Source organism: Podarcis bocagei, assembly GCF_964188305.1.
Source record: "Podarcis bocagei genome assembly, chromosome: 17".
Classification (NCBI taxonomy): Eukaryota; Metazoa; Chordata; class Lepidosauria; order Squamata; family Lacertidae; genus Podarcis; species Podarcis bocagei.
The window spans coordinates 11,039,576-11,066,311 of record NC_138143.1 but is presented as its reverse complement, the minus strand read 5'-3'; the positions used below and the strand labels follow the sequence as shown (position 1 = coordinate 11,066,311).

Here is a 26,736-nt window from a genome sequence, read left to right as displayed (position 1 = left end):
GACTCAACTGCTGAAGCAGGGACCAGCAGGGGGAGGAGTGGGTCTCTGAGGGAATGCGAGCAGGAGGGAGGGCTCAGGGAGGCTTCCAGCGAGAACAGTGGTGAGGTATCGGAGTCTCCCATAGGGAGACCCATACCTCGCAGGAAACTGTCACGCCGTGAGTCCAGGAGACGCGTTTCCGTTGAGGAACTTCTTTGCTGGAAACGCTTCCGCAGACAGCCACTGTCGGACTCTACTAGTGACTAGAGCAGACATGTCTGAGAAGCTCCGTCACACACGGAGGTTTGTGGGGGCGCACAAACTCTGAGGGAGCACGTTTTCACGCACAAGCAGCTAATCAAACCCTCACACACGTCTTCTGGACTCTCTGCGTGACAGTTTCCGGCGAGGAGTGGGTGTCCCTACGGGAGGTCCTGAAACCTCCCCACTGCCCTAGCTGGAAGTGTCTCGGAGCCATCCCTCCTGCTCACTTTCCCTCAGCTCAGCTCCTCTCCCCCTACTGGTTCCCTCTTCAGCTGCCGAGTCTCTCCCAACCTGTGTGAGCCCTTCCACCTCCCTTCCTTCCGATGGCAGTTCCCTGACAGTTTGCATATAAATATCAGTCAACCATAGGTCACACCAAAACATAGAAACTTTTCAAATAAATAAAAGACACACGTAGAATGGGTCAATGGCACAAGGTGAGAGGGTTTAGCTCACATCCCCATGTGTCATGACCCTGATCTAATTTGGGCTCCTCCGCTTTGATCTTTTGAAAACAAAGAAAATCCAATCACAACTCTTGCTGTCACATTTAATTTGGCCCTTGCTCCAGGGTCTTACCTGTTCAGTTGTCTAAGAATCCTTTTTGCGCTGTTATGCTGGAGGCAGGCATCATTTGTCCTAGGAAACTTTTACTGGCACTGCTTCAAAATGGACTTGCAGCATCTGAATGGATGACTGGGGGCTCATCCACACTTCCCCCTCTCCTGCTGCTTTTCTCCAAGGAAAACTGCTCTTTGGTGCTCAATCGGAGCAAACAGCAATTCAGGTTTTCCCCATATTGCCATTTGTTCTGACCTGTCACTAAAGAGCTGGTTTTCCCTTGGAAAGAAGTGGAAAACTGCCGAGACCTGGGCTTTCTAGGCCCAAGACAAGCAGAAGGATGGGCGAGCCCTTTGATGCACAAGCAAGATGCAAAACTGAATGAGTTTGATTCAACTGAATAGCCAGTACAAAAACAGGTCCCACTAGTGCAATAAGGGCTTTTCTCCCCTTCTCTCCCACATCAGCTCTGCAGGATCTGAAGAACCCCCAAAATAGCATAAGGAAGGGAGAGATGGTTTGGCAACTGGCTCAAAGAACGATCACTGTAGCATGGTGTTAAATTCCACTCAATGTGTGCTCGTCACATACAAGTCTGGAGAAGAGCAATCCTGGGATCCTTGGATGAAGGACGGATATGAATTTAATAAATAACAGTAATAATAATAATAACAGCAAGGCTTGGCCCCCTTCAGCAAGTTGCCGGCTCTGAACTGGGTTGCCATGTGGCTCCTCATAGGAAGAAATGCAGATGTGAAATGTGTATAACCTGCTCTCTGGTGGCAGAATGGATCGACCGGGTGAGAGCCTGGTCCAAGCAGCCCAAGTCCATTTTGCAAATGTGCACCTTCTGAGCTAGACAGACAGAGAATGGCTTCAGCCACCCACACTGTAAGAGGCAGCCTTGGTGCTGCTCAGGCAGAGGGAGGTGAGATTGTTATCTTTGATGCAGATCACATGGGGACTTGCAGAGCACAGGATGAGGAGGGGAGGAAATCAGCCAGACAGTGAAGTGGTGAAGGCAGGATGGGGTGAGGAAGCTCAGCAGAAAGCCAAGGTAACTGGGCAGATGGCTCTGTGCTGTGGGGGAACTGGTTATTGGGTGGGGGTTGCAGAATGAGGGGTGAGGAAGAGAAGTAACAGAATTGGGACCGGGAGATGTACTCCGCACCCCTTTGTTGCAGCAGATCTTGCCATTGATTGGGCAGATACAATTGAAAATTGAAAATAAAACTTTTTTTTAAAAAATGCATTATTCAGGAGAGGCACTCTTGCACTGTAGCACAACAAAGGCAGGGCAAAAAAACAGAACATTTGTGGTGCGAAAAGCTTGCATAACTAATGATTAAATTTGAGCAGGAAGCTATGGGACATGCACTGATTGGAAAGGAAGCAGTATGTTACCCCCAAAACTTTTGCAGGTGGAAACAGTATTGAAAAGGGGATTGTGTACAACTGCCCTGATACCATCAGGAGTACAAATAAACACTGATGCACAACAAAAAGGATATCCAATGAACCCAGCAAAGCACAACTGAGACTGAACGAAATGCTGCACAAATATGCCCTAAAAGATTTTGCTCTGCAGGTGTTACTCAGCCAGGATTTTCCCTTCGGTGGTTTTTTGATGAACTTGTGCCAGACGAACCTGCTGCCCCAGTTCCTGTGGGTCTCATATTCTCACCCTCTGGACACCTCTCAAGTATTAAACCCGGGCTGTGGAGCTAGCTGCCTAGAACAAAGCAGTGCCCACAGCAGGGTAGGAAATGAAAGGTTGGTCCTCTCTATGGGATGCACAGCTCAGAGCAATCCCTGCTCCAAGGCTGGCACCATGCAAGGGGTTGGGCAGGATGGCTTCCCAGTGCACAAGGGATGTGGTAGGACAGGTTCTGTGGGTCAGGGCAGAGCCGGTTGCTCAAGAGGCAAGCCCCACAGTGCCCCACCCATGGCTCTTTGGAGCTAGGCCACAGTCTGTGAGGTTTGGCAAAGCACGGCGAACCTTCTCTTGACGGTTTCAGACAAGGCAGATGGGCTTCTGTTGATACTCCACTGTCCTCTCCCAGGTTCTGCAAGCCTCAAGGAGCTTAGCTTGCAAGTTACAATTAGCAACTCTGCGCAGTGCAATCTCTTTCATCACAGGAAGTGTCTGGGTATGAGAATGACAGTGTGGGATGCAGTTGGGCTTGCCATCTTATTTTCTGTTCCTGTTGTTAAAGGCACAGGAGCCTTGCTAGAAAAATGTCTGTGACTGAAACACAGCCGGTGCAGGGCAACATCTCTCAGGACCAGAAACCTCTCAGTTGCGCTCCACGAATGGACAGGGATGGAATTTGACTGCGGTAACCCTGCTGCAACATCCACCTGCCACTAAAAAGGACTGTTCCTTGATGGGGAAAGACTACCTTCTGGGTTTCAGGAGGAGAAAAGTGCATCTTTCAATTGCCCTGAGAAGCATAGCTGTCAACTTACAGATTTGAAAATAAGGGACCAGCAGCCTCGAAAATAAGAGATCAGCAGCCAAAATAAGGGATTTTCCGGGCACAGGTATGTTTAGCTTCTGAGCCCCTCTGAGCCAAAGGCAGAAAGCCCAGCCAGCAGCCCAACGAAGCCTCATCAAGAAGGGACAGCAGCGGGACATGGTGCTGGGATAAGGGACTGTCCCGCCAAATAAGGGACGCTTGACAGCTATGCTGAGAAGGCAGGTATCGCTTGTGTTTCCTTGCTGCTCAGGAGAGGGAACCGTGTGGCTTTGGTCAAACTGCCAAGACAGGAAGAGTATTAGGCCATTCAGTAAGAACCAGAAGGTGGGAAATCTGGGCTCACTTTTAGCTTGACTGTGATATCCCGAAACCTTGCATGGAATACAAGGGTCTTTTGTTTTTGATGCTTTTCTGGAACCTTTTGCATTTATGCTTTTGCTTTTCAGATGGAGGCCCCCCAGAAACAGAGGTCCGGAACAGATACGCCGTCCTTGTTGAGGTCCTACAGGTGGCAGACAGTTCTACAGAATGGGGAGAAGGAACCAGAGTTGAACCATGCAACATGGGGCAGCAGCAGCCGGAGGGACAAGTTACAGAAATGGAGGCGAGTACAAAGCCAGCCAGAGACCGAGCTTTCTGAATCTAGCCATGAGCACCCACAAACGCCAGTGGCCCCCCAAGACAGCAGAGCTGCTGCTAAGAGATCCGTCTTCCAGAGGGCTTTCTCCACTCCAGCCAAAGTGCCCAAGGCCCAGGAGAGAAGCAGTAAGATGAGTTTAAGGAAGTACTTGCGCTCTGTGTCCCACCGAAGGAACCAGGAGGGGACCCTCCGATCAGAAAGGGAGACTAAGGAAGCGAGCAAAGGTAAGACAGCTCTCCCCAAGGGCAGTTTTGTGATGGACACCAGCTAGGTTTCTGTGTTGTTATGAACTAGAAGAGAGCAGCCCATACGTGCAGGACAGGCTGGGGGAAGTAGGTAGCTGCATAAAGCTGGTTCAAGGCCTGACATTGCTCAAAAACACCTTCCACATCCTGTCTAGGGTTCTATCGCTTATGACGGAGATATCTTTTGAAAGCATGAAGGCAGTGACTGGTGAAATCCCAGGTGACAATGCAAGGAGCCATGAGGAATTGATGCTTCAGTGCTCTGCATGACTCTTTACCTTGCACAAACCATAGTATATGCAAAATAAAAAAGTAAAAAATAAAAGTAAAGGACCCCTGGACGCCCGGAAACGCCATTTACTTTTCTGCCGCAGCAGTACCTATTTATCCTTTTTCTTTCTTTCAAAGTTTCAAAAAACAATTTTACACACACACACACACACACACATTTACATTAACCCATAATCCATTTCAGTACATTTATGGGGTTCCCTGAACCCCCAGACTTCCCCACACTCCTCCCTTGGCTTCCATAATTTATCTTCCTTTTTTACTGCATCTAATTCAATTTATCTAAACTATTACACTTCAACTTTATCCTTTGTTGTTTTAAATTATAAGTGCTAAATCAATCCTGCTAACGTTTTTAAATGTTTACAGTGTTCTTTAATATATTCTATAAAGTTATGCCATTTATTATCCTCTTGGTGCCTGATCTTCCCAGTCAGGCTTGCCATTTTGGCATAGTCCATCATCTTCATTATCCACTCTTCTTTCGATGGGGTTCTTTCTTCTTTCCATCCCTGGGCAGATAACATTCTAGCTGCTGTTGCTGCATATATAAACAGTACTTTCTTATCCTTCGGTAATTCTTCTCCTATTATACCTAATAAGAAAGCCTCAGGTTTTTTAAACAATAGTTATTTTAAACATTCCCCCCCCCCAGTTCATTTATAAATCATTTCGCAGAAGAGAGGGGTGGTACCTATTTATCTACTTGCACTGGCGTGCTTTCAAACTGCTAGGCTAGCAGGAGCTGGGACAGAGCAACGAGAGCTCATGGGGATTCGAACTGCTGACCTTCCAATCGGCAAGCCCAAGAGGCTCAGTGGTTTAGACCACAGCGCCACCCGCGTCCCTATAAAGAGCAAAATAAATGCCCTTAATGTCCGTATTTTATTCATGCACAGAATTTGGGTTGTTTCTGATCGGTATTAGAACGCAAAAAGAACCAAAGTGAAGTTGATATTCTGGATTAATCTGTCAAGGAAAATAAATGATGTGATACTATGTCTGGGCTGCCAGTGTCTTCCTCTGTTTCTCAAAGGGTGAGCCTCTCCACCTCTCCAGGAATTTCTCTCTTCTTGCCAAATTCTGGGAAGAATAATGGTTGGTTTTAAACCACGGTTTAGAAACTATTGTGCAATACGTAAGCAGCTGTCTGTCTTTCATCAGGCTGCCGTAAAAAAAGAAGAAGAACTGGTGTGGTGATCGGCTGGGGAGATAGTTAAAAGTTTAGGAAAGTGCAAAGTTCCTAGTCTTCTTCAATTTACCCCTATACCACATTTCAGTTTAGGTGCAAAATTGAGTGGGATGCAAAATAGATCTATTGCTGACCCAGTTAAGCTGAAACGATTGACTGCAAACCACTTCCGTCCTATTGACACCATTCTGAAGTCAGTGAGGCTCTTGATGCCTAAAGTCATTTGAGCACATCTGAATGTGTTCTTTGATTTGATTCCAACTCTCAACCTGCAAAGGAAAATCCCTTGACACTCCCTGCCCTCTCCTGCTCCATTGCTTCTGCCAACTGCTAATAATACGGTTTGGGTGAGCTTAGGTCTTCCTTAGGTGTCTGTTTCATGCCTTAGCTTGGTTTACTTGACTGCACCATTTTAAAAAGTCTGCATTGAAACATGCAAGCTTTTTCGTTCTGCTGGTGTTGAAATGACGGCCGTAGCAGCTACTTCCTTCACTTTGGTGAAAGGCCTTTCCTACACGAGTTGGCGTTCTGCTCCATAAATCTGCACTTGTTTGTTGTGCACAGCCCACGCTCCTTACCTCAAAGCAGCGCTTTTGTGGAATGTGATTGCAAAACAGCTGTTTGTGTATGTGGCGTATTTTATATCATTTATAATGAGTGACACATGCTCTCCCTTGGCTGCCGGTGCTACTGCGCTGCCTTTTGTTCCAGTTTATATTTTATTATTTAAGTTTTTTTGTTTGTTTTAAAAGCAAATAAACTATTTATTTGGTGGCGTGCTTTGGTGTGAACTCCTGCATGCGGGGGAATGCCCAGCCAGTTTTGTTTTCTTTTAAAAAAAGTTTTATTTATGCTTTTCAGGTTTATACATTTCACTAATTTTTCAAGCATTTTCACATTTCAAAACTTGACTTCCTTCCCCCTCTTTCTGTGGTTCCTTAAATTTATTTTAAATATCTTCTGCATGTCCAGTTTAACTTAATTTGCTCATTTATTCATCTTCTTTAAATGTATACTCTTATAAAACTGCAGGTTATTACAATAATCCTGCCAATGTTCTTATCTGTTTACAATTTGTAAATATTCAATAAACCATTTCTATTCTTTTATTAAAAAGTTTGTTATCTTGATTTCTTAGTTTTCTGGTGAGTTTTGCCATTTCTGCATATTCCATAAGTTTTTGTATCCATTTTTCCTTTGCTGGGACTTCTGCTTCTTTCTGTTTTGGGGTGAGTAACATTCCTGCTGCTGTGGTCGCATACATGAATAAGTTTCTATACAGTTAAGGTAGTTCTGGCCATATAATTCCCAAAAGAAAAATGTTAAGTTGTGGGTGAACATATCAGATGACACAGCGATTCTTCCAAAGCAGCTCTTTATTTGTAAGCTGGAACAGAACTAACCGAGGAGCTCAGTCAGCCTGCTTATATAGAGCTCCAGAACAATAGTAACTGTTGCCATTTTCTAAAACTATCCAATCACTGAACGTCACTTTTCGATCCTTCATTTGCATACAAACTATCCAATCACTGAACGTTACTTTCGATCCTTCATTTGCATAACTATCTACAGTATCCCCCTGCTGGCCCAGGGTGAGAACATCAGTACATAACAAAAAACTTCTGTGGGTTTTTTTTTCCAAACATTATTTTTTAAAATATATATATATTTATTATTTTCTTCCTTAAACAGTATTTTCAACATTACAATACCAAACACAAAGACTTTCTGCTCTGCCCAGCATACGACTTTCCTCCTTCCCTTCAGTAGGTTTTCCACTTTCAGATCGTGCAGTTTAAATCTTTAACCTATTGTCCACATTGTAGGATTTATTTCAATCCTGCTTGTGTCTTCAGATTTTTGCAATTATTATTCAAATATGCAATAAATTTACTCCAGTCCCTTTGGAATTTCTAATCGTCCTGGTCTTGAATCCTGCAAGTCAGTCTGGCCATTTCTGCAAAGTCCATCATCTTCGCCTGCCACTCTGCAATGGTAGGTACCTCCTGTAACTTCCACTTTTGGGCCAATAAAGTTCTCGCTGCAACTGTGGTGTACATAAATAGTCTTTGGTCTATCTTTGCAATTTCCTCTCCCATCAAACCTAGCAAAAATGCTTCCGGTTTTTTTGGGGAAGGTATATCTAAACATATTTTTTAGTTCATTATAAATCAGTTCCCAAAATATTTTTACTCTTGTCACAAGTCCACCGCATGTGATAAAAGTCACCATCTGATTCTTTACATTTCCAGCATGTTTTATCTCTCATTCTATACATTTTAGTTAACTTTACTGTTGTCAAATACCAGCTATCTTCATTACATTTTCTTTTAATGCCATACACTGTAAATTTCAAATTTTCATTCCACAATTTTATCCATGAATCAAATTCAATGTTGTGCCCAAAGTCTGGTGCCCATTTTATCACCACTTCTTTCACTTCCTCATCTTTGGTAAACCATACTAACAACAAATTGTACATCTTAGATAACAGTTTACTTCTGCTTTCCAACAGATCGATTTTGAAATCTTGATTTTTTTGTTTTCAAAACCAACCTTCTTCTTATCAACATTAAATGTGTCACTAACTTGATGATATTGCAACCACCCTGTAAATAAACCTTCAGTTTGATCATATGGTTTAAGTTTTAAGCCTTGCTTGGTTTCCATCAAAATCTCTTCATATGTGGCCCACCTTCCCTCCATATTTAATTTTTTGACCGTCAATACCTCAAACATTATTTTAAACAACCCAGCCAGTTTTCTCTCTGTGTATGTGTGTGTGTTTTAAAAAGATGGTAGCATGGTAGTGCTGGGCTCCATCTTTTTTTTAAAGTCATCATAAGCCTCTTAAAAATAGGAAAATATTCCAAGAGGTATGTGAGGGGTGGTGAGAGAGAGAGGAAGGAAGAGAACTTGTAGCATCTCAAGAGCTAGCCAATTAGTGCTCTGACTTCTGCTATGAACAGGAATACCTAGGAATACCTGCTATGAACAGGAATACCTAGGATGCATCCACACAGCGGTTTAATGTACAGTGGTACCTCGGTTTTCGAACAGCTTAGTTCACGAACAACTTGGAACCCGAACGCTGCAAACCCGGAAGTAGATGTTCCAGTTTTTGAACTTCTTTTCGGAAGCTGAACGTGCTCTGTTTTGAGTCCCCCTGTGTTTCCTGTTGCGCTGCTAAAATGAACCATGAAAAGAAAAGAAGGGAAGTCATTGATATCTTAAGGATGTAAAATTGAGTACTTTAAATTGTAAAACAGAAAAATTAATACAATGGTACCTCGGTTTACGAACTTAATCCGTTCTGGAAGTCCATTCTTAAACCAAAACCGTTAAACCAAAACCGTTCCTAAACTGAGGCACACTTTCCCTAATGAAGCCTCCTGCCGCTGGTGCCCTTCCACCATTCGGATTCCGTTATTAGACTGAGGTAAAGTTCTCAAACCAATACACTATTTCCGGTTTTGCTGAGTTTGTAAATCAAATCGTTCTTAAACCGGACTGATCTTATACCGAGGTAATGTGTGTGTGTCTCTCTCTCTGTGTGTGTGTTGTTTCAACTTTAGGGATCTGCCCTGTATCTTCCGCTGTGAAGACGGAATTAATGCAGCATCTCTGAAAACATCTTCTTCTGCTTTTGCCTGCTTTTGCCTTCCTTGTCATCCAATGGTCCAGCCATCTCCCTAGCTTATTTCCTGTTGCTCCACATTATGTTGCATTTTTGTGTTGAGCTAGGTATACAAGTCTCTTTCCATTGGGTTTTGGTTTCCTTTCCCCCGCCCTTCCTAATTGCACCCAAACCCTCTATGCAAATTTTGTTTGGGATTGTTAAACTGGCAAATAATTGCTAGCTGCCGCTCAACAGAGAGGGCGGGGTGGGCAGGGCTGCTCTTGTGGGTGGGGATGTCTTTCAAAGATTATCCTGTGGTGATTGGCATGTCAGAAGGAAGGTGGAACTGTGTGGCACAAGCTTTGCTGTTTTGCAGGCACTAACTGGCCAATGATGCAGCTCTTGGTAGTAGTGGAAACTGCAGCTCGATGCTTTTCTGCTGCGATTGACTATGCCAACCCATCCAGCTTTCCGATCTCTATCTGCATGTAGCCGCACAAGTGCGGGCAGGATCCACCTCAGGGACAGGAGGAACCGGCAGCCACCCCCTCATTTCCCTCTGACCTCTCCCTGTGCTTGAGTGGGATAGAAAAATCTCAGCCACCAGGAGGACAGCTGCGACTCATAGGGAGGGCATGAAATGCTTGACTTTCCGGTGCCCACAGCCTGGCAGCGTAATACTTGAAAAGACCCTAAATGGTGTGCCCATCAACCCCAAAACACCAGTACAGTGGTACCTCAGGTTACAGACTCCGCTAACCCAGAAATAGTACCTTGAGTTAAGAACTTTGCTTCAGGATGAGAACAGAAATTGCATGGTGGCGGCATGGTGGCAGTGGGAGGCCCCATTAGCTAAAGTGGTGCCTCAGGTTAAGAACAGTTTCAGGTTAAGAACGGGCCTCCAGAACGAATTAAGTTCTTAAACAGAGGTACCACTATATTGCCATTTTTTCCGTGTGTGACTCAGTGAAGCCAAGTTACAGGCTGTGCTACTTTCCATTGTTCAAGGCAAATTTAGCAAGGTGACCCCGGTCATAATAGTTGCGCTCAGCTTCCAAATAGATTTTGTTCAGTCTGTGTTTTTAAGGGATCCCATTAAGTGGCTGATTTGCACTTCCTGGATTAATATGCACATCCAATGTCCTGCCTTGGTTCCTTAGAGCAGGGGTAGGCAACCTAAGGCCCAGGGGCCGGATGTGGCCCAATCGCCTTTTCAATCCAGCCCACGGACAGTCCAGGAATTAGTGTGTTTTTACATGAGAATAATAATAATAATAATAATAATAATAATAATAATAATAATAATAATAATAATTTTATTTATATCCCACCCTCCCCAGCCGAAGCTGGGCTCAGAGTGGCTAACAACAGTAAAAAAATAACACAGTTTACTTAAAATCACAATCAATTACCGTAAATGAAATACATTCTAAAATCAATTCAAAATCAAATTAATGGCAACCCTTGGGCTGGAGTGCTATGAGGATTACAGAAGGAGAGAGGGAGTCAGACTGTGCTTTGGCCAAAGGCCTGGTGGAACAGCTCTGTCTTGTAGGCCCTGCGGAAAGATGTCAAGTTCCGCAGGGCCTTAGTCTCTTGTGGCAGAGCGTTCCACCAGATCGGGGCCACAGCCGAAAAAGCCCTGGCTCTGGTTGAGGCCAGCCTAACCTCCCTGTGGCCCGGGATCTCCAAGGTGTTTTTATTTGAAGACCGTAAGGTCCTCCCTGGGACATACCAGGAGAGGTAGTCCCGTAGGTACGAATGTGTGCTTTTATTTAAAATGCATCTTTGGGTTATTTGTGGGGCATAGGAATTCGTTCATCCCCCCCCAATGTAGTCCAATCCACCACATGGTCTGAGGGACGGTGGACCGGCCCACAGCTGAAAAAGGTTGCTGACCGCTGCCCTAGAGGAACTCACAGAGCAAGGCAGCAAAGCAGCAAAGCAGGCCAGGTATTGCAGCACTACGGAGAGCTCCAAGTGTGCTCCAAAGGTCTAGGGGTGAACTGAGGACTTTTGAGCCTTTGTCCAGCTGTTCACTGCTGGGCTCTGAGGCCATGGCAGAACATCAGTTATCCTTCAGTTTTTACATATCTTTGAATCTTAAGATACACTTCTCTGGCCTAAACAAAAACAAGCACTGTTCATAAATGCATATTGTATGTTAGAATGCATATAAAATGCCCCCTATGTATATAATTAAATTTTCTTTTTTACAATTTAAAGTACTCATAATTACATCCTTAAGATATCAATGACTTCCCTTCTTTGCTTTCCATGGTTCATTTTACACATCATAAATCCCTGCATATTCTACAGAAACTATACCATTCAGTATGCCATTATTGCATCCATCAAAACATATTTACACTGTTGAATTTATCTTAATGCTGCCAGCATTTTCAGCTGTACACAGTTATATATATATGCTAAATCTAAAGTTGCCTGATTTATTCGATGGTGTTTATCTAGTCTTTTATATATTGTATGTGTTTGGATTATCAATGTATGATTTTATGATTTTACTGTTTTAACTTATGCCAATAAAGGCTAGTTACAAGTTACAAGTCACAAGGGCATAGCATATAATGGAAAGACACGTTGATGGTAGTTACTTACTTGGGAGGAAAATGTATTTTGCTCTCACGTCTTTATTAGCAAGTATGAGCCCGGGTAAACCCAAATGCCTCCTTGTTCTTCTTCTTGCAGGTGATGATTCTACTGTCCAGTTGACCCAACTGACTTCGGCTGTGCCAATGGATGCAACCATCTGGGATGTGGCCAATGTGTCCCTGGTAGATCGACAGCTAATGGTCTTGGGCAGAGATGAGGAGGTGGGGCCATCTCTGACATTCAAAACTGTAGGAGGGAGAAGGAGGGTGTATGTGTCTGTCTGAGCACACCCAGCACACGGTCGCATGTCAAGGAAGTGTATGCTTCTCAGGCCATGAACTGCTGGCCGAGTGTTGACTGAAGCCACTGCTGCTCAGAGACGTGAGCCCAACTTTCCTGGTTATGGATGGCATCAGTACAGTGGTACCTCGGGTTAAGTACTTAATTCGTTCTGGAGGTCTGTTCTTAACCTGAAACTGTTCTTAACCTGAAGCACCACTTTAGCTAATGGGGCCTCCTGCTGCCGCTGCACCGCCACTGCACGATTTCTGTTCTCACCCTGAAGCAAAGTTCTTAACCCGAGGTACTATTTCTGGGTTAGCGGAGTCTGTAACCTGAAGCGTATGTAACCTGAAGCGTATGTAACCCGAGGTACCACTGTACCTTAAAGGTTCCTGCCAAATTTTCTACACTGCCAGTAAGGATTCATAGAGTAATGGTCCTCCATGGGTCACAGATACAGGTCTCTCAACTCCAGGAAAGTAGAAAGGAAAATGGGCCTTCTATCCAGCCCCATTGCAGCTCTCACTCTGGGGGTGGAAGAGTAAAAGCTAGGATGTCAGCGCCTGGGAAGCAGAGCAGAAATGGGAACTCTATGTTAAGCTTGTTCTACAGGATCCCATGAGAGAAATCATCATGGGCCCATTTCCCTTTCTGCTTTCCTGAAGTTGAGAAATTTTCTACACTGGCTAAAAAGCCGCCTTCTTAACACGCTGCTTTGGACCACGAGGGAAGTTGCCTTGTTTGTTTATTTATTTATCTATTATTATAGTTTCAAGACTTGAGCAGTGGTTCCCCGTCCAGATTTGTGCCCCATACAGTAACTGCGCCAGAGGTTTTGCCTGAAAGACTTCAAAGGCTGCTGGAATATATCTGCCCCCCTTCGTGTAAAAGAAGCGCGACAGCATCTTAATACTTTGAGCTGCTTTTTCTTTGGCATATTTTTGATGGACATCCCAGGACCCGGTCGACTGGAAGACGATACCCAGATATTTAAAGGCTTTAACCTGTTCGATTGTCTGGTTATCCATCCTCCAGCTATACTGTCTGCATTTCCTTCCAAAAACCATGATTTTGGTTTTCTGATAGTTTATTACCAGTTGCTCTCTCCTACAGTATGCAGCACATATACTAAAATTGGAACGATACAGAGAAGATTAGCATGGCCCCTGCGCAAGGATGACACGCATATCTATTATTATATTTCATCCTACTATTTATATACTGCCTTTCATCAAAAGATCTCACAAGATAAAAATACAAGGGGAAAGCACACATAAATAGTTAAAACAAAAACAATAACGCATACACCCCTCCCTCAGACACTAAAAATATATAATGAAGGCGCCAGGTGAACCTCCCTGGGGAGAGCATCCCACAAATGGGGGGCCATTGCGGAAAAGGCCCTGTTCTGTGTTGCCACCCTCTGGACCTCTTGTGGAGTAGGCACACAAAGAAGGGCTTCTGTGGTTGAATACAGAGTCTGGGATGGTTTCTATGGGGAGAGGCGGTCCTTGAGGTCTTGCGGTCCTGAGCTCCACCTTTTCCCCCTGACAGGGACTCAAGGAGGCTTACAGCTAAAATAGAAACAGCTAAAAACGTTGAGGGTGACGGGGAGGAATCATTTAAAACAATCAAACATTTATTTTTATTTTTTCTGTTAAAACATACAGATCATGCCAATAAAAGCATCAGAGCACCAGCCCTTTCCTTAAAAAACATTTACTGTATTTTTTGCTCTATAAGACTCACTTTTTCCCTCCTAAAAAGTAAGGGGAAATGTGTGCGCGTCTTATGGAGTGAATGCAGGCTGCGCAGCTATCCCAGAAGCCAGAACAGCAAGAGGGATTGCTGTTTTCACTGCACAGCGAAATCTCTTGCTGTTCTGGCTTCTGAGATTCAGAATATTTTTTTTCTTGTTTTCCTCTTCCCAAAACTAGGTGTGTCTTGTTGTCTGGTGCGTCTTATAGAGCGAAAAATACAGTAGTTCTTGTTGTTGGAACAAGAAAGTCTTCACCTGCTGTAGTGTAGAAGAATGGGGAAGAGGGAAATCATTATCACTATCATCTATTTTGTCCATGGTGTTTGGTTTGCCATTTTAGGGTCTGCTCCAGAATGGGAAACGAGCCAGTTCTGCTTCAGAGTCAAGTTCACTATACCTGCCAGGTACCCAGAGGGACAATGGTGAGTACTGAGAGACTGCCATATGCACACACACAGAGAGAGAGAGTCTGTTGAAAAGGAGGGCAGGGCGTTGGAAGGATCCAGTCCTTGCCAGCCTCCGAGATCATGCCCAGGGTGTTTGTATTTTTTACATCAAAGCCCAACAACCCAAATCATGTGAGCCACGGAGTCAGAGCCCTACCAACCACTGGGAAGCTAGTTTTCAGTAGCCACCAACCTGCTCCGCAAATTGGGATCCTTTAAATGAGGTAACAGAGGTGGTGGAGCCTGAACAATTTCCCCTGGCACAAGATCAGGAGAGCCATTGTATCATGTGTCAAAATGTTTCCTTGAGAGCTCCAGCGTAGAAAGTACCGTATTTTTCGCTCTATAGGACGCACCGGACCATAGGAGGGGGAGAACGGGGGGAGGGGAATTCTCCCCCTCTCTGCTCAGCGCCCCTTCAGCGAAGCATCAGGAGAAATGGAGCCGCTTCCATTTCTCCTCCCACTTTGCACTGCGCAGAGAGGGAAAACTGTGCAGCGTCTCTCCAGCGAAGCGAAGCCTGGAGAGCAAGAGGGATCGGTGTGCACTGACTCCTCTTGCTGTGCTCCGAAGGCTTGCGGATAGCCGCCTGAAGCCCCCGGAGCACAGTGGGAGTTCGCGCTGCGCTCCGGGGGCTTCAGGTGGCTTCACGTTGCTATCGCTGAAGCCAAGGAGCCTGTATTCACTCCATAGGACGCACACACATTTCCCCTTCATCTTTGGAGGGGGGAAAGTGCGTCCTATAGAGCGAAAAATACGGTATTTGTGACCATTCATTTCGCAGGCCCACCTCACCCGTGAGGCAAGGTGAGGCGGGTCCACGGGAGCAGCAGGTCCTGATGTCAATCTTTATTCCCCCCGTATTCCTGATATAGATCTTCCCTCACTCCTGCTTCCCTGGTGGGGAGGGGGGACACCATTTTGGGATCCGCCTCCGGCGCCAACATGCATTGGGTGGGTCAGAATTGGGCTGGCAAAGAGCCTCAGTCCAGGATACAGAGGGAGCAGCAAATGGTGAGCTGGGTACTGGGTACCGCTTGCTCCCATCTTCCAGGAACTGCCTCTTCTGGCCAACATGACAGCCAACCAGTCCACTTTGCTTGGTCCACTTTGCTCCCGACAGAAATGCTCATCGAGGGAAGAAGCTTCTTAGACTCACAGACTCCTGAAAAAAAACCCTGCCAAGAGACTTCCTCCGGCTCGCAGCTCAGCAATGTGAAGGTAGAGAAGATGTTCAGTATATTACAGGTTCAGGGAGCCCAGACTGGTGCTTACTGGGAGCGGAGGAAAGAGGGGGGCCTTCGGAGGGAGGCATGACTCCTCAAGGGAGACTACGAAGAGTTATTTCATTTATCTATTATTAGTTTTTTTTAGCATATCATTTTCAACAATTATTAAACATACTTTTATATCTTATATAATTTTTTTGACTTCCATCAATCACATCTGAAAATTTTCAAATCTTTTTCACTTAATTTACATTTCTTATTTTCACTATTACATTTAAATATCATAACTAATGTCTCTCTTCTTTCTCTTCTTTGCAATATTTCATATATTCCTCCTTACAAAACTTTTTGTAGTCCTACTAGCATAATTTGTTGATTACAGTTGCTCTTCAAATAGTTCCAATTTTCTGGTTTAAAGGTAAAGGGACCCCTGACCATTAGGTCCAGTCGTGACCGACTCTGGGGTTGCGGTGCTCATCTCGCTTTATTGGCCAAGGGAGCCGCTTCCGGGTCAGGTGGCCAGCATGACTAAGCTGCTTCTGGCGAACCAGAGCAGCACATTGAAACGCCGTTTACCTTCCTGCTGGAGTGGTACCTATTTATCTGCTTGCACTTTGATGTGCTTTCGAACTGCTAGGTTGGCAGGAGCAGGGACCGAGCAATGGGAGCTCACCCCATTGCGGGGATTCGAACTGCCAACCTTCTGATCGGCAAGTCCGAGGCTCTGTGGTTTAACCCACAGTGCCACCCGCGTCCCTAAATCTCTGGTTTACGAAGAACTATTTCAAAACAGCACTGGGCTGAGCGGGCTCATGATGGTCTGGCTTGGCATAAGGTAGCACCATTATCTGACCTGGGACGCTTGTCAGATGAGACCTGTGTTCGTCCAGATGTTGTCGGGCTCCAACTCTTGTCAGCCCCAACCTCCATGGCCAATAGTTGGGAGTAGTGGGCGTTGCAGTCCAGTCGCATCTACAGCAAACCAAGTTCCACATTCCTGTTATGGGGCACGTCACACAGATAAACACTCTTCTGCACTCAGAATTCCTTTGTTTCTTCATTTATTTATTGCATTTATTACATTTCACACCATCTCTAGGGGCTGCTATGGAAACGCATCAAGGACCGGAAAGGACGGCTCCAGGCCAAGGCTGACTCCTCTACTGGACTTGTTGCTAATGGTAACAGGTAGGCCCTGAAGCCAGTTTGGAACAGAAGCGTCCATTGTTTTCTGTCTTTTATGCCTCTTTATGGATGCAATGGGACACAGGTGGCGCTGTGGGTTAAACTACAGAGCCTAGGACTTGCTGATCAGAAGGTCGGCGGTTCGAATCCCCACAACGGGGTGAGCTCCCGTTGCTTGGTCCTTGCTCCTGCCAACCTAGCAGTTCGAAAGCACGTCAAAGTGCAAGTAGATAAATAGGTACCACTCCGGCGGGAAGGTAAACGGCGTTTCCGTGCGCTGCTCTGGTTTGCCAGAAGCGGCTTAGTCATGCTGGCCACATGACCCGGAAGCTGTACGCTGGCTCCCTCGGCCAATAAAGCGAGATGAGCACTGCAACCCCAGAGTCGGTCACGACTGGACCTAATGTTCAGGGGTCCCCTTTACCTTTTATGGATGCAATGGGCCCCATTTCTTTCTGCCTGTGTTTATATTTCCTGAGAACTAGAACGAAACCAAGGTTAGATCAGGGAATTTATCTAATAACTTGGATTGGCTGCATTAAATGCTGGCACCATGTCTTCTTCAGAGGGGATAGGATGCTATGGACATTTGTCAAACTCACCATGCCTGAAAGGATGCTCTGTTTACTTTGTTGCGGGTACCAGATTGCTGCACAGCCACTCTGTTTGGCTGGGGGCCCACATGGCCTTTCCCCCGGGTTGTGATGCTAGGAAGGGGTGACTCCCCTTGAACCCTGTATGTGCTCGCCCCGTGATAGGGTTTCACTCTTCTTCCAACATCTCCTCCAGTTCCAGGTTGGTGCTGCTAGGAAAATGGCAGGAAAGAAGACAAAGAAAGCTGTTAAGGGAGGGACAAGCCTCTGATAACTTTTTCTGCCGGATGCTGCAAAGTTGTTCTAATTTGAACAGAAATAAAAGTCTTAATAAAATATGCAAGGAAGGGATAATAATGCTTCTGTTGGTGATGGTGTCAAATGTTCAGGGTTGTCCACCCACACTGTCTTCTCCTATCTTGGTCCCTCTTGTCACTTCCTCCAGGGAGGCCCTTCCTGGTCCGGCTGTTCTCATGGACTTGGGCAACGAAAAGGATGCCTTGATCCGCCCACTTCACAACAGCCTTCTGGGAGAGCGGTACTGCTTTGAGGTATGAGCCTATTGTTATCCCTTGACCTGAGAAGCTGCATTTCTCCAGGTATGAAGGGAGACGTTCAGGGCCAGGCCTTGGGAGCTTGACCCAGTGATGAAAGAAATGCCTTCTGTACGCACTCGGGGACTCTGTCTCCTCCAGCTGGTCCAAGACGTGGAGAACTTGGCTTCCCAACCTCAACAACCTCAACAGGCTGAAGCTCAGTCATCTGTGTTGTTTTATCTATAAAGCTGTCGTGGCTACATGAGGGGCTTCAAGAAGCTCTTTTGTTGGGACTGGACCTGTAGACGAAGCAGAGGAGCATATTTTGGGGAAGGAGTAGGGCAAAGCCAGAGGCTGGCCATTCTTAGCAGGAGACAGCAATGCAAGCACTTTTTTTAAGCTTACGGCAAGGCCCTAGCATTGGCACTGGGATGCAGTGCTGATCCCTGGCTTGGATTAAACCCTGCCTGTTCCTTGTCCCTCCCAAGTCCCCCAGGGTTTGGTTGCCCTTGGGACAAACCCAGGGCGTGCTCTTAAGCACAACCCTCCCTTTCCTCTTCTCAGGTGCTGAGCACTGCGGGGCGCCGCTGCTTCAGCTGTGGCTCTGCTGCTGAGAGGACCCGCTGGATGGATGACTTGCGCCGGCTTGTCCAGCCCAGTATGGTAAAGAAGCATCTTCTTTTTATTTTTTTATTTTTTTAATCATTTTTTCAATACAAACAACCACAAAAAACACATGTAACAAAAACCACAATAACACTAATAACACAATTTAAAAATTCAGATTTGAGTACTGATATACCTATAGCTACACCTTTTTAACAATACTACCCCACCTCTCCTCCCTCTACTCCCCACCACTGTCCACCTTATTGCTTAAGTATTCCTTCCAGATTTCTTCATATTTATCCATTCTTAATTTGCGTCGACATGCAATTCGTTCGTATGTAGCTAGTCTGTCCATATTGTCAATCCATGTGCTCAATGGAATCTTTTTGTGGCTCTTCCAGTTCATCAAAACAAGCATCTTCTGTACTTTGTGTTGCTTGCAAGGGGTGCATGCTGCCTCTGTAACCAGTTTTCCCACTTGCCCTGTGGTGTATTTGCCCACTCACTCACCCTTCCCTCTCGTCTTCTCCTATCCCTATTCCCTGTATAAATCCCCGTCCTCTGTTGTCAGGCTTTGAGGAATCAGATCCCTCCCCCTGGTGGCAGCAAAGAAGCAGATAAAAAAGAAGAGTACCAATTAGTTTATTCAATAATCACAGCGAGAGACAAAGGAATGACGTCTCTCTCTAGAAATGGTGTTGCTCCAAGTAAAGTCCCATCCCTCCTTCGTGTCCCCTAATCTATGTTAGTCCTGCATCTGAGCTTTCTGCCTCTGAGCTCTCTGTTCTAATACCCTCCATGACCACCTGGTCCGCGGGGCGCGGCGGGTCAGGAATGCTCTCCAAGGACACTGGACTCTGTCAGCTGTCTCTTCACTGGTGCTTCTTCTTCCTGCTGTTCCTCTCCCAATATTTCCCAGCTTTCCCCCTCTGCAGCCTTTGAACTATGCCCTTCTGCAAACCGCTGATCTAAATCTATACTGTCCTCCTTTTCTTGGGAAGGTTCAGAAGAAAGGGGGGTGGTCCCCACCATTCCTCCTCAGTCCAGCCCCTGACATCTGTCCTGTTCTCTGCACTTGTCCACACCTCTGGGGCAGAAGTTGTGACCTGACCATTCCACGGTCTCGTAGAAGAGTTAGCACAGCTGTACTTAGAAGCAAACACAGGCCCTGAATTCCTCCCGTCTTTTGGCCTTGTCTCTGCTGGATTCTGCCTCCATTGTTTTTTGTCCCCCCCCCCCCGATTTTTTTATTAGAAAAATGAATTAAGTCACCACTCTTTTAGTTCATTTATCAATGCGGGTTCATCTCTGAGCTATATACATTGCATAGCACATAGCTAAAATTCACAGTGGGCAAGTGCATTCAAAGTCATTGCACAAGGCATTTTTTTCATTGGATGCAAATTCAGGTTCCTTCCTCCCAACCCCCAATAACAAAATCAAGCAAATTAAATTTAACTTTGAGAATGAAACATATATTCTGCCTCCATTGTTGAACTAGGTGACTCTCAGAGTCCCTACCAAGTCTACAATTCCATTATTCCACTTTGACCCTCCTTCTGCCTTCAACCTCATCCCACTTGCCTCTTGCTTTCCCTTCATCCTGCGTTCAGTCTGCCTCTCGAGTGATGGATTTCCGGCTACATCCACTTGCCTTGCTCCATGTCTCGGTGTTTCTTAACCAAACCGCTGGCTCATTTCCCCAGGACAACTGCGAGCGGATCGAACGCATGCTGAGCCTCTGGGTGTACGAAGCCCGCGACCTTGTTCCCAGGAAGCGCTACCTGGGCGAGGTGCGACTGGATGGGGTCCTCTACGCTCGCACCACAACCAAGGCAGCCAGCCCCAGTGGAACCATCTTCTGGGGGGAGCACTTTGACCTGAAGACTCTTCCGCCAGCAGTGGAGCTGCAGGTCTGCCTGGTGCAGGAGGAGGATGGGCAGCAGCGGGCAAAGGGCAGCCCAGTTGCCGGCATGGCCGTTCCCCTGAAGGAGCTGGCTGCGGTCCGCCAGCCCTTGGAAAGGTGGTACCCCTTGGGCAGAGACAGGCCCAACACGCCCGCCCTACGGCTACGTGGACGCTACTGCAACATCCGAGTGCTGCCCATCGTGCAATACAAAGAGTTTGCTGAGTATCTCACCTTCCACTATCGGGAGCTGTGTGCCGGACTGGAGCACAGCCTTAACGCCCGGGACAAGGAGGAGCTGACGGGGGTGCTGGTTCGCGTCCTGCAAAGCACAGGGAAAGCCAAGGTATCTCTTTGTTTGCAAAGGTAGACAGGGCCGGCCCACCCATGAGGCTAGGCAAGGCAACTGCCTTGGGCTGCAGGATCCACAGGGCCAGCAGATATCTAGGACTAGATGATCCTCAGGGTTCCTTCCAGCTCTGTGATCCTATCATTCTACATCTGGAAGGGATCCTGAGGACCATTCAGTGCAACCTCCTGCAAAGCAGGAATATGCAGCTGTTCCATACGGGGATTGAACCTGCACCTGTCAGGATGCTGTCAGCGGCTCCTGGCTGACTGCCCAGGAAAGTATAAAAAGTTTCTTACTGTCCTTTTTTATTTCAATCTTTACAGAGAGAGGCCATAGAGCCCAGCCTCTTGGATAGTGGCATTGTCCCGAGTGAATCTCCACCCCCCGTCTCTCCCACATTCTCATCATCTCCTCTATGGGTTCTTCTACATGCCCTTTGCCTTAGAGCTCTTTGCTCTCCTACTTTTAAGGCTCACTGTGTTCTGGGAGATGGAGGGTCTGGAATGCTTTCTAATGACAATGTGTCAGCGAGCTGTTGCTCCGATTCTGCCTCCTCCTCCTCCTCCTCATTATTTCCCAACTTTCCCCCTCATCTGCCTCTGAGCTGTGACTTCCCGCAGACCACTGTTGTAAATCTAAATTGCCTTCCTCTTCCTCCTCCCTGGGAGGGTCAGGATGGGGAGGTGGTCTCCGCTATGACTCCTCTTCTGCCCAGTCCTAGACATCACCCTTGGCATTATGAGCACCATGCTCTAACCAACGGTACTATTGAGGCTGACTTATCCCCACGACCACCTTCAGCGCTAGAGGTGCCGGAACTCACCATGAACACCTCCCTCATTCTCTTAGAATGGCAATGGTATCCACCTGAGAGGTTCTGGAATTGCGTTCCATTGAGTTCCAGCTGGGGGGGGGGAAAGCTCTGATGTTCCTGATGTAGATCTTCACCCATCCCTTCTTCCCTGGCAGGGAGCGGGACGCCATTTTGGGATCTGCCTCAGGTGCCAAAATGTCTTGGGGCTGGCCCACAATGTAGAAGATGGGAAGGCCTTGGATACAACAGCCGCACAGCCAGTTCAAAGCTGATTCCCCTCGCCTGTCATTGCGTTCTGCTGGTTCTAGCCTTCCAGCCTGCTTCCCTTCTAGGGTTTTCTAGTATTGCAGGGTTACTAAAGTGGCTCTCGGAAGCCAAGTTTGCTGCAAGAATAACCCTGGACTTCTTTGCACTTTCCCAGAGTCACAGCATGGACACAGGGCCCTCGATATCATTAAGTTGGGAGCCTGGTTCAGAATCAGGTTTCCAGGGTGAGTCAGTTGGTATGGGAAATCTCTGAGGAAGGTAGGGTTTGTCCGACTAACCCTTCCTGTCCTGTGTTGCAGGACTTTCTCATTGACTTGGGTGTGTCAGAGCTGGACCGTTTCGATGAGCGCGAAGCACTGATTTTCCGTGAAAATACCCTCGCCACCAAAGCCATCGATGAATACATGAAGCTGGTGGGAGGCCCCTACCTGCTGTCCACACTGAGTAAGTTGGCAACCGGCGGGTAGGGGTGTGCAGCATTTTCTTAAGGAGCTAGTTAGGTTTCTCTGCTAGATTGCTGCCAGAGAAAACCCCAGAGTTTGGGCCTCTAGCAACCAAGAGTATTGTGCTCCCTTAAAGACTGAGCACATTTTATTTTGTGAGCTAGAACCCACTTCAACATCTGCATGAGTGCTATCCTCAGTTGCAGGATCGGCACAGAATGCCATTCTTCTCTGGTTAAACTTAAACTGACAGATTAAGTTGATGGATTATGCCGAAATGGCAAAAATGACCGGAAGAATCAGAAATCAGGAAAACCAGAATTTTAATAAGGAATGGGCAAAATTTATAATTTATCTTAAAAGTCATTGTAAACAGTTAACATTGTTAGTAGGCCTGGAATAACACTTGTAGTTTAATGGTGAATTTTGGATATAATGGAGATGTAAAAGATTTGGATTATTATAAAAGATGCAGGAGGAAATGACTAACAATAGGACCCACAAAGGGGAGGAGGGAAGTCCAGGGAAGTCTTTGGAATCTTGATTTTATGATGTATGTTGGATATGTGAGTGTAAAATGTTAATTTGAAAAACCAAATAAATAAATTTTAAAAAAAGAAAAGAAGTGGCAACGGAATGCAAAAAGTACAGCTTGCAACGATCTATGGCCTGTAAAAGTGTGGGCGAGAAGATAGTTATTATGATATATTTTTTTTAGTAGGCTGTCTGTCAGTATGCTTTTTTATTATGTTATTATTGATGTTTTGTAATGTGTTTCTAATGGGTGGTATATAAAATTGAAATAAGAAGTCATTTTGACCTCAGGTCTATGCAAAACGACCCTTCATGGCAGTATTAGCTGGGCATGCTCAAGTAGTCTGGTCAGTGCCAGATTTGCATATAAGCTAAACAGGCTATAGCTTAGGGCCCCACTCTCTTGGGGGCCCCAAAAAAATTTAAAGGAAAAAACCTGGATGTACTTTTCCAAAATATAAGATAAGAAACAAATAAAATAAAACCTACATACAGCAACAGTGTTTTGTGTTGTGCAGGCTCCTATAATGTAAGTAATGGGCTCTGTCTGCTAGCCTGCTCCCTAAAATATCACTGGTTTGCTCATTTCTATATCTAGGGTGCCTCCATTCTGCATGGATGGGTTGCATGGCAACATGTGCAAATGGCTTTAGATACCTATTAGGTCCATAAATTACCATATAGCATATGGTCAACACAAAAAACAGAGGCAATTTGTTGTTGACAAAGGACAGCTGGACATATAAAGGGCCCCATTACACCAACCTAGCAGTTCAAAAGCACTTCAAAGTGCAAGTAGATAAATAGGTACCGTTCCTACGGGAAGGTAAACGGCATTTCCATGCGCTGCTCTGGTTCTCCAGAAGCGGCTTAGTCATACTGTCCACATGACCCGGAAGCTGTACACCGGCTCCTTCGGTCAATAAAGCAAGATGAGTGCCGCAACCCCAGAGTCGGCCACGACTGGACCTAATGGTCAGGCATCAGTTTACCTTTACCTTCAGTAGATAGGGCCTCATCAAACCTCAACCCGGCCCTGAGTCTGGTCTTCATTGCGGGTCATGTTGTAGTCCAAGGTATCCCTGTTGTAACTCCAGCCAACACTGTAGCCTGGCTGAAATTAAAGCATGAGGCTGTGTTGCAGGTGATATCGTCACCCAGCCATACACTTTAGAGGACAGCTGTGAAGTGGATCCCAGCAAATGTGCGCCGTGTGACCTGGCTGACAACCGCAGCAACCTGCAGCACATCTGCGAAGAGATCTTCCGGAGGATTGCAGTTTCTAGCCAGTGAGTGCTTGAGTGGGTCATTGGGGGGCGGCGGCGGCGGGAGGTGGACACTCTTCCCACTGGGCCTGCAGAAGTGAAGCCGGGGGCACCATTTGTGGTTTTCTGTGCCCGCCACTATGCCTCTCATGATGTATCGGGCCAGAAAGTTGCAGTCCAGGATCCCTCTTACGGCCCCCTTGGCCAGGCAGCACTCTGGCCCAAATGAATGGGGAACAGCAGTGTGGGAATGTTCAGGGATGCAGGAGAGGATATATTGTTTGATTATAGCCTTTCCAACTTGTGTAAACAAGTTCACAGTTCAGCAGAGTAACATTCCCCCTTTTAAACTCACAGCGGATGGGTTTGCTCAGGCTCACTAAAGCCTCTATAATAACTGTTCTGGTATTTCCCCCCCTTTATTCCCTCATAAAAGATAAGACACGACACGGTCTTCTATAAAAGTAGAAAAAGAGTTTACTCACTCACATTTTGTTCAGAATCGGATCCCAGAAGGCAGACTTAGCTTAGAAAAGTAACATACACCTGGAAACTATCTCATAAGGAGACAGTCCCTTTGTCCTCTCTTGGCTGGAGAACAAGAGAGCATCTTTGGCTAAGCAGATGTTGCTTCTTTGACAAAAGTAGTCATAGAGAGAGAGATGGCGGCCAGTCCTATCTTTTGTTACCTGCACAGGTGAAGCCACGCCCACCTCTAGTCACATGCAGAGGAAGTCTGTCCCAGCTCAGAAGGAAACAGGAAGTTTACCTGCTGGCTGGACAAACATTCCTCCCCATGTGTAAACATGTTCACTCTAGGAATGTTGTACTTGACTGCTCTTGTGTTTCACATTCCACAGCAGGGCATTCAGTTTGAGGAGGGGCTCCCCGAGATGTCGGGGCTCAGCAGTGTGGTGTAGTGGTTAAGAGTGGTGGACTCGTAATCTGGTGAACCAGGTTCGATTCCCCGCTCCTCCACATGCAGCTGCTGGGTGACCTTGGGCCAGTCACGCTTCTCTGAAGTCTCTCAGCCCCACTCACCTCACAGAGTGTTTGTTGTGGGGGAGGAAGGGAAAGGAGATTGTTAGCCGCTTTGAGACTCCTTGGGGTAGTGATAAAGTGGGATATCAAAATCCAAACTCTTCAGCAAACGCTACCAGAGTGTCACTGTTTTTGGGTGGGATTCAGTCAAGTCCCAGGAAGTTCAGGCTGCACAGTTCATGCTGATTTGGAGCTCTTGTGAAACAAACCCACTTCCCCCAAAGATTGGACTTTTTTTGCAATAAGGGAAGAGTGAGATGGCAACTGCTTGATGCAGATTTGTCTTATCAAGATGATTGCTCATTAGATAGCCAAGGTTGTCTAATCTCTCTGTAAACAAATTGGGCTGAATGCTCATTAAACAGGCTGCTTGGAAGCGACCCTAGTCATAATGAAAAGAGTGCCTTTGATCCTATGCAGGATAAGACAAGCAACTCTCATATCTGAGGACAAGAGAAAGGATTTCTAGCAGAGTGGATTGCACTATTTAGGTTAGTGCAATTGAAGGGGAGTGCTCCATTACCCCTAGGCAACAAATCCATTATAAAAACAAAAAACAAACCTGTAGCCTTTTTGCAGTTAGGAAAGTGACATAGAAATGCCCTGAGAAGTGTGGGACGAAGATTAACAGGAAGATATTTATGTATGCAACAACTGCAGCCCATGTTTTGTTAGCCCCAAAATGGAAAACGAGTGAGGTCCCAGCCAAAGAAAAGTGGCAACTTAAGCTGACAGAATATACACAACTTGCAGACTTAACACATAGAATAAGAGAACAAGAAGATCATACGTTTAAAGAAGACTGGAAAACATTTATTGAATATATGGGAAATAATTGTGTACAGCTGAAAACGCTGGCAGCATTAAGATAAATTCAACAGTGTCAATAAGTTCCGATGGATGCAATAATGAAAATCTGATTGGTATAGTTTTCGTAAAATATGCAAGGAGTTAAGATAGTAAAATGAACTATGGAAAGAGAAGAAGGGAAGTCATTGAGATCTTAAGGATGTAAAATGAGTATTTGAAATGGTAAAACAGAAAATTTAAGAAAAAATATATTTAAAAAAAGATTAACAGGAAGATTGCAAGGAAATCAGGATGAATGCTCATTGCCACATAAGCACCCTATAAGCAAGTCAGAAGAAACATTCAATAAAGTATGGACTGTGGGCCTCACAAGGCAGGTGTATCCTGCAACATGTCATCACCAGTGATATATTTATAATAAATGAATTTATATTTATATTAAATAAATTTAGTAGTTCTCTAATTCCTCCCCAATGTTTCCATATTAAGCATGTCAAGGTGGGCTCTCTTGCGCTATATAGTACAGGAAAAGTGGGACGACAAGAATCCCCAGAAGATTTGTGGGATTTCAACAAGAAGCTATAGGTCATTCACTGCTTGGAATTGAAGCAGTACATCTGTCCTGAAACCTCTGTGGGCACAAACAGCATTGGAAGTGGGATTGCTTATACTGTAACTGCCCTGATATTTTAATGAATGTCCAGAAACAAGGATATCCAGAGAGGCCCATAATCTAACTGCTGTTTAAGCAAATCAGGATGATTGCAGAATAAGCAGATTG

At 45.8% G+C, this 26,736-nt stretch overlaps 1 protein-coding gene and 1 long non-coding RNA gene across 9 annotated transcripts in view; one reads left to right on the top strand and one right to left on the bottom strand.

Annotated features, from left to right (window-relative positions):
• The window catches only part of LOC308577075, a 137,359-nt gene extending 124,478 nt beyond the window's left edge, over positions 1–12,881 (bottom strand). Inside the window, exon 1 of the long non-coding RNA XR_014003414.1 lies at positions 12,312–12,881. This is a non-coding gene — a long non-coding RNA (uncharacterized lncRNA). The remainder of the gene's footprint in view (positions 1–12,311) is intronic.
• The window catches only part of RASAL3 (RAS protein activator like 3), a 150,999-nt gene that overhangs the window by 106,068 nt on the left and 18,195 nt on the right, over positions 1–26,736 (top strand). For 6 of the 8 annotated variants that reach the window (XM_081176212.1, XM_081176210.1, XM_081176209.1 and 3 more), the window contains 10 exons: positions 3,731–4,148; positions 11,981–12,105; positions 14,266–14,347; positions 15,495–15,592; positions 16,700–16,788; positions 17,824–17,929; positions 18,479–18,577; positions 20,230–20,775; positions 22,162–22,306; positions 23,984–24,128. In XM_081176212.1, coding sequence (XP_081032338.1) covers positions 3,731–4,148; positions 11,981–12,105; positions 14,266–14,347; positions 15,495–15,592; positions 16,700–16,788; positions 17,824–17,929; positions 18,479–18,577; positions 20,230–20,775; positions 22,162–22,306; positions 23,984–24,128 — 1,853 coding nt within the window. The other 2 variants (XM_081176213.1, XM_081176215.1) reach the window with 2 other exon arrangements.